Raw genomic sequence first — 14,481 nt, forward strand, 5'->3', positions numbered from 1 at the left:
TCAAACCAATATCAGTTTTTGCTCTTCAGTAATTCAATCAATCATAACTGAATATGCCATTCATCAGATTTTTCCACCTACTCGGGTTTCTATGTAGATTTAATGCTTTAATTAACACCCATATGGTTCCGCATTTTGCGTTTGCCCCGATGTTTGCTACTTTCAGTAAAATTGAAATGGCAATCTCGCGTGTCATGCCTCGAGCCTCAAAATGTTTTGATAAAACTGCTTGTTTGCAGCCCTGCTATTCTCAAATCTTGGTGGGATTATACTGTCAAGTTTATTCCGTTAGTGGATAATGCATCGTATGAAGATTAGACCTATCAATTTGACCTCTTTCTTCTGAAAAGATTAGAACGCTTTGTCGAGCATAACACCCGTGATGTTTTTCTGGCAAACATGCCTCTCTATGGGAATCAACATGCTTACCAAAATGGGAAGTCCACTGTGATTTGTTTACACAATGTTGTTTACGATATCGGAAAAGCAATCATTCAAAAACAATTTTGTTTTGGGTGTTTTCTTGGATTTCCAGGATACTTTTGAACACGTACCTTTCGATTCCATATTGGAAGCCGCATTGATTGTCCTACTTATCTTTCAATCATTTCCAATTGGATTTACCAAATGCTCAAAAACCAACATCTCTTCTCGGCATTACGTCAAGCAGCGACTAGGAAATTGATTGTTTGTGGATGCCCCCATGCGGGAGTCTTGCCATCACTTTTGAGGAATCTCGTAGCAGAAACGTAATTGAGATAACTCAATGTGGTTTTCCTGAATATGATTTTGCTCATCACAAGCCTCAACAGGCTGATTCATTTGTATAGGCGGATAACTAAGTGATATCAGTTTGATAATAAACTATGTTATCGGTATTATCATGTTGTTATTTTTGTTATCATCTTTTCCAATTGATGATAATCAGATGATAACAATTTTAGTATCAATAATTTTGGTATGTCGCGATAACATAAAAATACTAAATGATAACAAAATATATTATCAGTTTCCAAACGCACATTTCAAAGTTTCCCCAAAACTGAGGGTCTGGTGGACCTCGCATCTAAAATAGATTCCGCTTTCCATCTTTAATGCGACTGCAGTACTAAAGCGTAGCCTTCAACTACTCTCCCTCTCACTGAGTTCCGTTGGTTTAGGAGCTATCGGCTGCGACCGGTAATCACTCGATCAGGGTTCGAGACCCACTGGGCGCAATTGTTGAAAACATGAGTTATAATTATAAGAAACTTTTTTCAGCTGCTAACTATGTCGGTAAAGTAGATTTTTACTATTTTTGGTAGATAAAATAGCCCTGAATGATAACTAAATGATAACAAAACCTGTTATCAATCAGCTGTATTTTTTCGTGTTGATAACTAAATAACTAAATGTAATATTGAATAAAATAGTGTATAACACAATTAGTTATCAACTTGAACTCAATGATAACTCAACTTCTTATCATTTTGGTATTGGTGGAGTAAATTTGAGTTATCATTTTTGTTATGTTGGCTCTTAATTCAACCTAAATGGTAACAAACGAATGGTAAATTGTAAATGGTAATGTAACGAATGGTAATGGTAAATGGTAAATGGTAAATTATCAAACGAATGATTACTAGGTAACAGAACTTGTTATCATTTTGATATCCGCCTTTGCTCGGGGTGCCTCTGGAGCCGACCTACTGATACCTGATACCTGATACGTTATATCGAAGCATTTTCCGTTTTGAAAAGAAAATTATCTTAAAGATCATTTTATTTACCCAACAGTAGTTTTCAGCCTTTTTAATAGTAGTTTACGCAACAAGGTGCAGAACGAAGATTTTTACAGCACGAGTCGTACATTTATCCAACGAGGCTTGCCGAGTTGGATAATTACGACGAGTGCTGGAAAAATCGAGTTCTGCACCGAGTTGCGTACAACGTTTTTTGCAATTTCATAAATTACCCTTGAGGATAGTTTTCAACAAAACTTTTTCATCAAACTGCACACTGATGTTCACAGCCAATGTTTAAGAAAATCTTATCAGAATAGGTTATACTGTGCAGTTGTCACTATTTTTCAAAACTGCATCCAGAAAGCATCAAGAAGTTGACCAAAACTGAAAACAGTGCTGTAATGGTTCATTACGCAACGCAAATCAGTGCTGTAATGAACCATTACAGCACTGTTAATTTGGTGTGGGAAAGTAGGCCTTTTCCTATCAGATTTGCGTGAGGTAAAACAACCTATTACGATGAGAAATTGCAAAAAATATTTTTTTCATCAGAGTATCTTTGTACATGAAAAAAACAGTGGCATACGTGGGACCGAAACGTCCGATTTGGGTTGTTTTAGTTTTGTTCTGTTAGTTTTCACCCAAGGAAGGTTTGTAAGGCGAAAAAATGGAAAAGTTTTTGAAAATCTATGTTTTATACTTTTTGAACGGGGACTTGGACTCAGGCTTGGCATAGATCACCGTTGCAAATTACTTTCAGGTACAGTCATTGCACAATTATGGATCACTCTGTCACAATTATTAGTCAGACAGTTCACGATGTAATTCAAATGGAATTGACCCATAATTCTGGGTGACCCATGATTGTGCTATGACTGTATCAGAAAATTCTCCTTCCCATTCGCGTCATCGTAATATGCTCATCAAATCGTCTACCTACGCCGTTGCTCAGGAGCTTATCGAGTTGCGAACGTCCATCGAACGAAAGGTTCGAGTAACCATTAGGGTGGGTCAACGTTGTATGGGAAAATTTAAAATTGGTCAGATTCAATCAGATCAAAGTTTTTAAGATGCCCTTTGAGGTCCCAAATAACTGTGCAAAATTTGGTCATGATTGGTTTAGCCTACATTTTGCGCATCGCGATAGAAGTTTGTATGGGATTTTACATGGGAAATCATACTTTTTCGTATGTTTCTTGAAAGTTGCTCTAAACTGTCCTATACTATATACCCGCCAATGTAAAAGCATAACCCAGGATGCGCCGAAAAACTTTGTCGAAGACCGCAAAGCGATCTTTACAAGTTAAAAGATAAGCACACTCAGGCGGTCAGTAGGTTATAACTTTCGTTACAAGACTCGGACCGCTTTGCGGTCTTCAGTAAAGTTTTTCAGGACATCTGAGGCTATACTTTTGCATAATCGGTAAAATACATTCAGAATAATTTTATTCTTTTATAAGAAAAATGCAAAAATCGACGGTCATGAAGGTCATTGCAGTCTATTGCAGTAGTTACAAAACTACCGTGTTCATTCAAATTATCCCACCGTTTTGAATTCTAACCACTGAAAATTAATTTTAGGTTTCACGAGTAGTAAGCACCATTGAGTTATGAAATATCATTTAATACAGTGCGCTAGGCTAACTGCTGGTCGCAGTAGGAATGACCTTTCAAGTTTTAATCTAGTTCTCACATATGTTCGACCAAACCCCCCAAGCCAGAAGCCTCAGCAGAATACCATCTTTTTCAGAAATGCAAAAGAAATAAACAAAAACATTTATACTACATATTTATTCACATAAATACATTTGAGTTCAATGCACGCAGCGCAACATGTTTTTGTCTCAACAGCAAACTTCCCAAGTAACAATTCTAATTTTATCAAAGTTTTTTAGCGATTCAAAAATCCTAAACATAAAACCATTGATGTCGACTTGAAAATGCTCTCGAGTTCTTGTATGCCTCAATAAGCCCACGTTCTGACTAGTTGGCCCAGTCTTATTTGGGTCTACAGGACTTCGTACGCAAACCGGCTTAGGATTTCGGGTTGTATCATAGTTTTATCAATCTTTTAAATAAAACCATCTTCTGACTTGTCAAATAATTGTTTTGATTATTTTTCACTCTCAATGTTCGATCGTCAGGATAAACTATGCTTGGTTGTTTATCCAGTCATCAATTGGAAAGATGCAGATATGGAATTCAGATTTGTTTTCCTATTTGGTACGTGTCAGGAGACATGCCACGGAAAATTTGTGGTGAATGTGACTGTGACAATGACAAAAACTAAGTGCGCCACACAAACTATGCATAATTTTGAAGGTAAATGCATTTAATTTACTCGGTGGAATTGGGTGCAAAAAAAGTTTTTTCAACACAGCGGAGTTTAAAAGACATTATGTAATTTTTCTGACAAAATAAAATGACGGAAACGTGTTGTGTGGTTTAATTTGATCTTAAGCTGTACGTGAAATCATAAAATTGAGAAATAATTTTTCTGTATTTTCATAAATTATCCCGGCTAGGCGACATATTTTTCTGATAAAACTCTGTGTTCCTGATGATTCCTCCAATAGGGCTTACCCTCCTGAGGTAGTCATAACTGAGCTCATGATAGAACTAGCGGTTTTATCACAGCATTTTTTGGTTTATGTTACGGCCACGAAATCTTTTGTTGGTTTTATGCATTGCCTCACAGTTTTGTGTATTTGTTAACAAAAAGAAATCTCTCCGACAACAGCCGCAAATGCAAGTTTTATTGAAATGGTATATAATAAGTAATAAAACCAATTCATGTCTACTTGCAAGTCTTTAACTGAAGATGTTTATAGCAGAAGTTATATGATAGTTTTATGGAACACAAAAGGTTCAAAGTAAAAAACTACCACATAAAACTAGTTTAGAACAACCAGCTTTTTGACATGCTCGTAAAGCCTGTATCCGCAATAATCGGGACACAGAAATACAGCTGTAACTCTGCAATATACAGATTAAAATTGCTCAAATTTGGCCTAATAACATCTTAAGATGTGTTCATTTCACCTTCAAAATTTCATGTGAATCGGTGCAGTGCTTTTTGTTGTAGCAATGAAAGAGTAGAATGTGCGCCATTGAATTTTGTACAGCCCCTAGTTTTGCTGGCCAGCGCTGCAACATTTGAATTTGGCAAAGGCAATGGCTGTAATTTTGAACACAAACCTCTCAATCTACCTTCGTTGCATAGGCAAAATCTCAAAAAAATCGATGCACTATCAACAGTTTTATAGTCAAAACATGTATTGGGACTGAACGTGATTTTAGCCCCTCAGACAGCAATTAATCAGTACCCTTTATTGTTTCGATTGTACTATTGAAAGTACTATACCAATAATCATCAAATTTTGCAGACATAAAATACACATAATCAACTACCTTCTGTGAAAGTTTCATGAAAATTGGCAGAGAAATTCAAAAGTTATGAATAGGCAAACATCGCATATGAAAAACCCGAAAAATTTCCACTAACACTCACCTCTATCAACACCAGTAACTTTCAAACCAATTGATAAACCAATTTATAAAACCAGGATAAAACATGAATAAACCTTCAAGGCATGCTGATTGTTACTTGGGTTATGTGTCTCTGACAGATTTTGGGCCGCTAAATCCGAATCCGGGCTCAGATTTGCTCCAGCACGTCATAATTTTGAGCTATACCTTAATTTATTGGGCAAAATATATGATTTTGGGCTTTTTTGACTGCAAGCCATAAAACATTGAAATATTTTTTATGCAATTCAGTATCATAATTTACATTTTATATAACTCATTTTGGTATCATAATGAGCAATTTTTCCGAACTGGCTCATTATGCAACTGAAATGAGTTGCATAATGAAAAATAGTTGTATAATGTTCATAATGCAACTCATTATCGGCAAGCCTAGTTGGATAAATGTACGACTTGTGCTGAAAAAATCAACTTTTTGCAACTCGTTACATAAATAACTATTTTAAAGCAATCACTAGGTAAAATGGTCAATTAACATCTAAATTAACGACTCATGCAAAATATTTCGTTTTACCAAATCAAACTTGATAGATTTAAGCATTTTATGTTAGTAAGTAAACTTACATGCAACTTTTGGAGGGTGACTTGTATGGGAATATCGTACTTAAGGACAGACTTGTTAGAATCTCAAAATGCCCGCACAATGGAAGACTTCGGTACCTACTCACGATTTCAAGCGCACAAATCTCTTCGTAAACAAAACCAGCGCACCTGATCTTCTCATTTTAAGCTTATTACAAGTTAGCAAGAACAGAATAATAAAATACACTGTTGTTTGAAACTTGCTTCTTGAGATTTATGCGTCTGAAATTCTGATGCACTGTTGGAGTGGGATTTCAAGACGTTTGTCCTTAACATAAATAGCTTAAAACTGGGTAACTCTTGCTGAGACCGGTCCACTATTTACACCTTGTCTTCAAAAATGTTTAAGGTGGCGATTTTCTGAAAGTCCTCGCTAAAAAAATAAGGAAAATGCATTTGGTTACTCAAATTTATGGAGCCCCCGTTAGTTAGAGCCACAACAATTTTTTCAGACCCCTCGATTTTGGTCAAATGGTGGCTCATATAAACCGTTATAACTCGAAAGTTTCTTCAAAAAAAACACCTCAAACGAACTGTTGTTGATAAGAGGAAAGATAGAGCTACTATTTACAATAATAAAAAGTTGGGTCGGCCATATTGATTTTGGCCGCCATCTTGGATTTTTATACCAAAACATTTTTTTCACTATGATGGCAACCACCGATTTTTAGAATTTTTGCATCAAATGAAAGCTGAGACATTTATACATAACATATCAAAAAATAAGAGATGTATTCTTATCTGCCGTTTTGTAAATTAGGCCAAGTTTTCTCCATACATTTCCATGCGCACCGGCAACGACATGCAACAGCATCCGAGTTTACGCCTGCATTTATACACAAAGGCACCTGCCGCAAAATTTGGGCAAATCGGAGGCTCGTTTCCTTTTTTGACTGTTTCTCAATGATGCGGGCATTTCTTTTATAAATTTTAGAGTGTTTTGAAAAGATTATACCTTCAGCTTTCCATTAGTGGGTTCAGATTTTAAATTCGTGTTCGTAAACACTGCGAAAATTTATGTAAGCGGCCGGCACCAGGCCCAGTGCGCAAAAGTGGTATGGTTTACAAAACGGCAGATAACTTTTGAAAGAAGAAAAATACATCTCTAATTTTTTGATATGGTATGTTTAAATATCTTAGCTTTCATTTTTTTGCTTTTAAACCCTCCTAAGATGTTAGATTTTTTGCACCAATGGCGTAGTTTACGTCCAGCGTGCCTGTCTTGGTCATATTGACCCCAACATCCTACTAGGGTTAATTTTTAATATTATTAAACACGATTAAATTGCTATAAGACTAAACGTCCATTCGACCAAACGTACGTTCAACTTAATGTCGTTAAATAGGTGATCTTAAAATAAAATTTCGACCAAATGTCCTTTCGACGAAACGTACTTTCGACCAAATGTCATTTTACCTTTCGATTCGAGCCCGAAAGTAGTGTTCAACCTTGAGGGTTTCGAAATCCACGCAGCTTAAATAGTTTAGCTCTGAGCCGGACTTGTGAGGTTTGAATGCTGTTTCATCTGCTATCACCCACATTGTCTTGGAGCAGCTCCAAAAAGCTATCACACTCAATCCCAAACTCGATGTTCGGTACTTTTTTTTAGCGGATAAGTTCGTCAAAACTACAAAATTGCTGAACACTCGGTGCTTTTCTCGAGCCTGTACTGAACATTGCATCAGAAACTACTGGCGACTGCTATTTTTCAAGATCATATGATGTGAACGGTGAAAATAATTGCTGATATGTTCAGCACATCTAAGTTCTCCCCTGTAGTCTAAAAGTTCGGTAAACATTGTTACTGATCAGTCAGCAATCTTGAACTTTTCACTGAATGGTCGTCATTTTATTACCGTACGATTGTTAATCATGGCAGAGCTGTCAAACTGTTACAACGCACGCCATCTAATTCTATTCTGTGTGCAGTGAAAGTAAAATTTCGAAGTTTTAAGCAGGGAAAGTATAATTTTACGGCTGTGAAAAACAAAATTGGAAGGAATTATCGAGTGTATATAACAATGTGATGTAAGCACAAAGAATATCAGTGTAAGTACTTTGATGTTCATGTTTCTTTTTCCTTTTATAGAAATGCACGTCGGTAAACGAAAATATCGTGTACTTTTTCTTCTGACGATGTCACCTTTCGGACTCAAATGCACCACCAAGAAAGAGTTTTTATCAGTGAAGAGAATTGTCAGACAAAAGAGGCACAAAACAAGCAACAAAGAAGGCGCGGCGATTACTCTTTATCCCAACTGGTAACAGATAATGACATGATCTCGAAATTTTTTGTTGCAGACAAAGCGGAGCCTGAATTTGTTGCGTACTTTTCAACTCGTGAATAATCAATTATTACCAACCCAAAATCGAAATTTTTTGATGGTACATCTTCAGCAGCGTTGCAGTGTTTACCGACTCGAAGTTACCGCTCGAAAATCACAATGCAAGCCTTAAAAATCTCTAAACTGGTGGTGCACGATCTTTGTCCTATTCTGTTCAAGTTGGGACAAACGTATGTCGCATTGGGTAGAATGTCGCAACAAATTCAGGTTGCGACATTGTCGTTATTGTTGCGCGATGGTTGAATTTCGATTCACTGGTTTTTATAAACAAACAGTGTAATTTTATTGTATTTTAATAAAGGGCTGGTTTCAGCATAATAATTATCTAAAACATGCTCTGGTTGCTTGAAACTCGTCGAAAAATACTGAGCTTCTCAGTTATTTGTAGAATAAAAACAATCCCATTGTAACCGAACTTCGTCAGAAAAAAGTACTGGGCTGGTCAGCTATCTACCTGCCAAATGCATATGGTTTAACCGAACGGTTTTCAAAAAATAGCTGAGCTGTCTTCAAACTATAGCAATCGCTTCAGTTATTTTTGACAGTTCGTTGAAGTGCCGCGACTACTGAGCGCTCAGTAATTGTTTCAATTACCGAAATGATCGCCGAGCGCTCAGCTGTTATAATCTCGTCAAAAATATTGCTGAGTTCGGCAGAAAAAAGTTAGTGTATATATAGTTTTCAGGCCACATTTGGCTTTCACGAAATTTAGTAATTTTTGCTCAACTCCTACAACATTGGTGTCAAAGAAGCAAATAATCAAAAAACCTTGCAGAATATGATGCTGTTTTGAAAAATCCAACTTATTACGTATATTAAAGTGTTCCAGAACGAAATCTATCAAAAAATCAACTTTTCAAGGTTGTTCTGATTACAAATGTGATAATTACACATGTTTCATTCAATTTTATTGGCACACGTTGTTCGGAGAAGTTGTAGCAAACAAGTATAGCTTTCAATTTCTGCCGGAAGAATTAAGTTTTGACATGTTTAAGTGTAGTTATGATTTTTTGAAGTTCAAATATAGTCGAAAAACACAAAATTGATTTGATGCGCCTCTTAATTTCAATGGATTTGGTTGAAATTTTGACCAGTTACTTCTTTGAAGATGCCAATCAAAATATGGGGTGGACTTGAGAATCAGAGAACATTTTTGAAAAGCTGGACAGGCCTACTGTTCATTAACCTATTATATGTGCATCAGTGGTACAGTTTTTAGCTCGATTGGTTAATCTTACGCTAAGTTATAACTGATCTGGTAAAACCTAGGGTAAAACACTATTTTTAAGACTATCAATTTTTGAACTGTCATATCTCGGAGACCAGTGAACCGAATTGAATGAAATTTTGAGCGATTATCAACAATATGATAATGCTTGAAAAAATTCATCAGGACATAGATACTTTTTAAACGTTGAAAAAAGTTATGATGGTTTGACATTTTCATCCATTTAGAGGAAAATGAGTCAAATTTACTATACTGCAAAAAAAGAATAAATGTGTTCTTCCTTTAATCCAAATAGGCTCTAATATATCTTTTTATAGATATCTTATGAACAGAAGCAGAAAATCTTTGGATATCAAAAACAAAATTTTATTATTTTCAAGCATTAACATATTGTGAATAAACGTTCAAAATTTCATTCAATTCGGTTCTATGTTCTCCGAGATATGACAACTTAAAAATTAGTAGTCTAATGTCCATGGATCGCATCATCCAACGGTGACTCCCAGATCTTCCATCCTTTCCATCTAACGAAATACCACAGTCCGTGCAGGATGTGGGGACGCAGAGTGCTCTTGCTCTCCAGTAGCAAAAACCAGTACATCCTAACATTCCTTTCCCTTCCCAGCCTTATACTTGGCCGGCGTCGTTATTGATCAAAAATGTACGAGCTGCTTAAATTGCACTTTGAGAATAAGTGTCTCAGCCCCTTATTCAGTTAAATCTCAGCTCAATTTGAACCAGTTCAGATCAATCACGGAGGAGCAACCATTGACATGTATACAGTAATGTTCCGATTTTATCACACCCTTCACATGTTTGTCCTTCATTTCTCATTCATTTGCTGTTAAATTTGAGAGCAAGTGTTTCCCTTATTATTTAAGATAAATGTTGAAGACGCGTTTTGCATCGTTAAAAATATTGAAAATGCGTGTAGATTTTGTAGAATAATTCACAGCATTTTTGAAAAGGGGCGAGATAAAATCGAAACAATACTGTAGTCAGAGTTTATCGATTGATCGTTGATCGTAACACACATCACTTAAAAACTTTTCTTGTATCCAAGAAACTTCGAGGAATTTGAATTTAGATTAGAAAATGTTGTCATCAAACTGAATAAAAATCATTATCTCTGCTCATACAGTATCTGTAATTTATTGATAACTCATATCATAAGATTTGATTATGTATAATCAACATCATGCATACACCGAAATTGTTTTCATTTACTCTGACTATTTCGTTTACTGCCCGTTACCGAAACAATCGTAGCATAAACAAACAGTAGTAAAGCTTTAAACAATGATACTCCATTTCCAGTACAATAGATTAGCAGTTAAACGCAAACATACTTAGCCGAAAGAGGACATTGAAATGTGCCAACAAAATAACTATACAATAACCTAACTTTGAAGGATACATAATTATCATAATATAGTAGGTAAACAGTAAATATAGCTCACCAGTCGTCCGCGCAACGTTCTTGTTCCGCGTAGCGTTTCCACAGTTGCATCCAAATGTACATGCTGTTCTTACATGATGACTTTGCGTTAAACAATAATAAGTGAATGGATCTGTACAACCTAATACAATGATGTTTCTTCATTTAAAAAAGCACTCTAAATATGTTACAGAACTAACCTACCGATTACGTAATTAATAAACGAAAAAATAAACAAGAATACCAATAACATGAAAATGCCTTCTCTATTGGCGAAACCAATAGATTTTTTTTTGCTTTGAGCAGAAATAAAATTATCGATCAACCGAGCTTATCAGGTGCCTTGAAAGTCATAAACGTTTTCTTCCTCTAGTAACTACAGGTTCTATCGTCGAAGGATAAAAAGGCTTCTATCGTGTTGATTTTGAATGCATTATTGGTTTATAGTAATTCAAAAAATCTCAATTTATGTAAATTCGTTTCTTGAACTACGGATTTTGATAAGGTAGGAAATGTTACCGAAACGCGCCAGATTTTTTTTATCGAAAAGGTAAACTATAAGTTATTTATCTGGGTACATCTTAGGGGGATACATCTTACAGTGTTTCTATCAATTGATTACATTTGCTGTTTCTTCATTACCCTAGCGTAGTATGTTACAATCGTAGACAGTAAACGTTCGCAGTCGTCGATATTCCAGTGTTTTTATTTGCTTTCAGTTTACCTACGATGGTTTCATATTTAAATATATATAATTTTATTGTTTCACTTTACACTTGCAACCATTGATTAGCTAGATTTTTTTTGCATTACTCTCACTATATTTTTTTATTTTACATAATTTGCTACATACTTATGTCCTGTGTTTTTCGCAGAAGGATAAAATTATCGCCCCAACCGTTCCGTTTGCGATACATTTACTACAGTGTGTGTGTGGTGTGGTGTGGTTCTTCTTGTGTATGTGTGTTTGTGTGGATGCTTACCTATTAAAAATCTCTCCGCTCGGCTCGCTACATTCAACTTGAAAACAGCTAAATATACTTTCATCTTCATTTTTTTCGGTTTATTTTGCATTACTTCACTTGGGTTCTCAGGTGTTGCAAGAACTCGTAGTACGATAGCGAACTCTGATTCCTGTCGTCGACAAACTTCTCCACGAAGTACGCACGGAATTGACTGTTGTCCCTGTGGAATGTGAAACGTAGAAATATTATAAAATCGGAAAAATAGCGTGTAGAATGTGTTTGTTTTTTTTTTTTTTTAAGATGGAATCTAACGTTAGCCTTGGGGACAATTTAACTAACAAAACAATCATAAATGAGAAATCTAACAGGAACAGGACTGTATTACTTTCTTCCTCTACTGCAACGGAGATTGGTCCTTCAACTCAACACCAGTTATAAACAGTAATTTTACATTACCAAGGAAACATTACCCTATTTAACTCAAGAATAATTAAATAAAATATTTTGGATAATCCGAATAGAACTCAGAGCTTCAAGTGAACATTTGCGATAGTAACCTTTCCAAGATGTAGTAAAATCATATCCAAAGACTATTTGCTATAAACAAAAGGCGGAAGATGTGTTCAACTATCTCCTTTGCTGAAGTTCTGGATATTGATAGGCTGAAAGAGGCTGGTTCATCTCAGGTACTTAAAGATGCCATTCAATAGTTAACCATGTCCTTTCTACGATTTTGAACGACTATTTCTATATAGGGTTCTGCACGCCACAGTTACTAAAGAAAAGTCTCTGACGTTTCGTGACCTCGTTGTTTAAACTACACAGCGTGTGTGAGAAAGTGTACTTGTTTATGTCATGTTGGTGGCATCTCTCCTGAAACTCCTTCTGGGATTTCACAGGAATTCATTCCGGAATTTCCCCTGCAATTCCTTCCGCGTCTGTGAGATTCCTCCAAGAGTTCATAGAAGGAGCGGACCTGGTGTGATGGTTAGAACACTTGACTATCACGCCGAGGACCTGGGATCGAATCCCACTCCCGACAAACTCGCAAAATGTGAGTTCTTCCTTCGGAAGGGAAGTAAAGCGTGGGTCCCGAGATGAACTAGCCTAGGACTAAAAATCTCGTTAATACAGATAAAAAAAAGTTCCTAGATTTCTCCAGAAATCACTTCCGAAATGTCTCTAAGAATTTGTCCCGAGATTCCTTCAGGAATTCCCTCTAGGATTCCTTTAGAGTCTAAAGTTTAGACGTGCTTCCTCCAGAAATGTATTCCAGAATTCCTGTAGGAGTAACACCTCAGGGAGCCGCATCTGTTATTCTGTATTCTTAAGAAGTTTCCAATGGAATTCTTCTGAGATTCTTTCTGGAACTCCAAGAAGGATTTCTCCAAGAATTGTTTCAGCGCTTGAAATTGAGTGAATATGAAGAAAACGACCAGTTATCAGCGCCAGCAACCACTACGAACGAATACGCAAAGGGAGCGAAGAAAACCCGAACCAACTGCGACTGCTGTTCCTCATCGGTCGGTTCGCTTGTGAAGCAAACTGACTAGTGATCGTTCATGCTCAGTTGCTGCGGTGAGTGTGAAGATGGGGAAATGATTCAGTGGTTTTATTTGTTGCTCAAAAAATGTAAAAACAATCATTCTGTTGGTATGGGAATGTTGTACGTGACTATTGTAATCGATTTGATTTGGGTTTTAGTTATTTGCACTGTAATAACGGGATAAAAACTAAGTATATTCATTGCCGTATACGCCGGCGAAGAGAAAGATTCAGAGAGCCACCACGCATATGAACCACCGTTTCTCACTCTCAGTAGTAAAATTGATTGCTCATGCTCCCACTTGCTTCTGAAGCATGTTAGCCAGTGAAGGTATACAGCTACCGCTCTGGGTTGAACAGCGTCGGTCAAAGAGGAGTAAATTTTGCTTCGTCCAGTGGAAAACGCTTCATTTTGCAAGCACTGAATTGTTTCCGAGATTACTTCCAAGATTCCCCCAGAAATTTCTTCTGAAATTCTCCTAATGATTTCTTTTGGAATCTCCTCCCGCAGATGCTTGAATTCTATGATTTCCAGAAGGGATTCTTGGACAAATGGAATCGCGAATGGAATTATTGGGGGACACCAAGAAAGAGCACCAGCGGGCATTTCTTGAGAATTCCTGAACAATGTTTTGCAGGAATTCTTCAAGGAACTCCTGTAGAAATTTTATTAGCAATTCCTTAAGTAGCTCCATAAATCATATCACAAAAAAACTCGTTGGAGGTATCCTATAATTGACTCCTGGAGGATTTCCATCCCAGGTATATCTGGGAACATTTCTCGGATACTTTTTCAAAACGACGTATCAACATAGGAATGGTATGTATTATACGTCGTTTTGAATAAGTATCCGAGATTTCAGGGAAGACCTCTGGTGAATTTCCAAAAAAAAATCTGCTGGAATTCCAACAGGAACTCCTGGAGGAATCCAAAAAAAGAGCTCCTTGAGAAATCATGGACGGAATCCCTGAAAAAAAATCCCGAAGCAGTTTCTAAAACATTCCCGGAAGTATTTCCTCGGAGAATCCCGGAAGTGGAAAAACACTAGCAGCAATTTTGAAAGAAATTCCCGGAACAATTTCCTAGATAAAGAAAATCCTGGA

The 14,481-nt window shown here is 36.5% G+C and overlaps 1 protein-coding gene across 1 annotated transcript in view; it reads right to left on the minus strand.

Annotated features, from left to right (window-relative positions):
• Positions 1 to 10,559: 10,559 nt before the first annotated feature.
• Positions 10,560 to 14,481, minus strand: part of LOC115263293 (protein transport protein Sec24A) — a 46,323-nt gene continuing 42,401 nt past the window's right edge. Inside the window, exon 15 of the mRNA XM_029866450.2 lies at positions 10,560 to 12,052. Coding sequence (XP_029722310.2) covers positions 11,941 to 12,052 — 112 coding nt within the window. The 3' untranslated portion in view covers positions 10,560 to 11,940. The remainder of the gene's footprint in view (positions 12,053 to 14,481) is intronic.

Source organism: Aedes albopictus, chromosome 2 (assembly GCF_035046485.1).
Source record: "Aedes albopictus strain Foshan chromosome 2, AalbF5, whole genome shotgun sequence".
Lineage (NCBI taxonomy): Eukaryota > Metazoa > Arthropoda > Insecta > Diptera > Culicidae > Aedes > Aedes albopictus.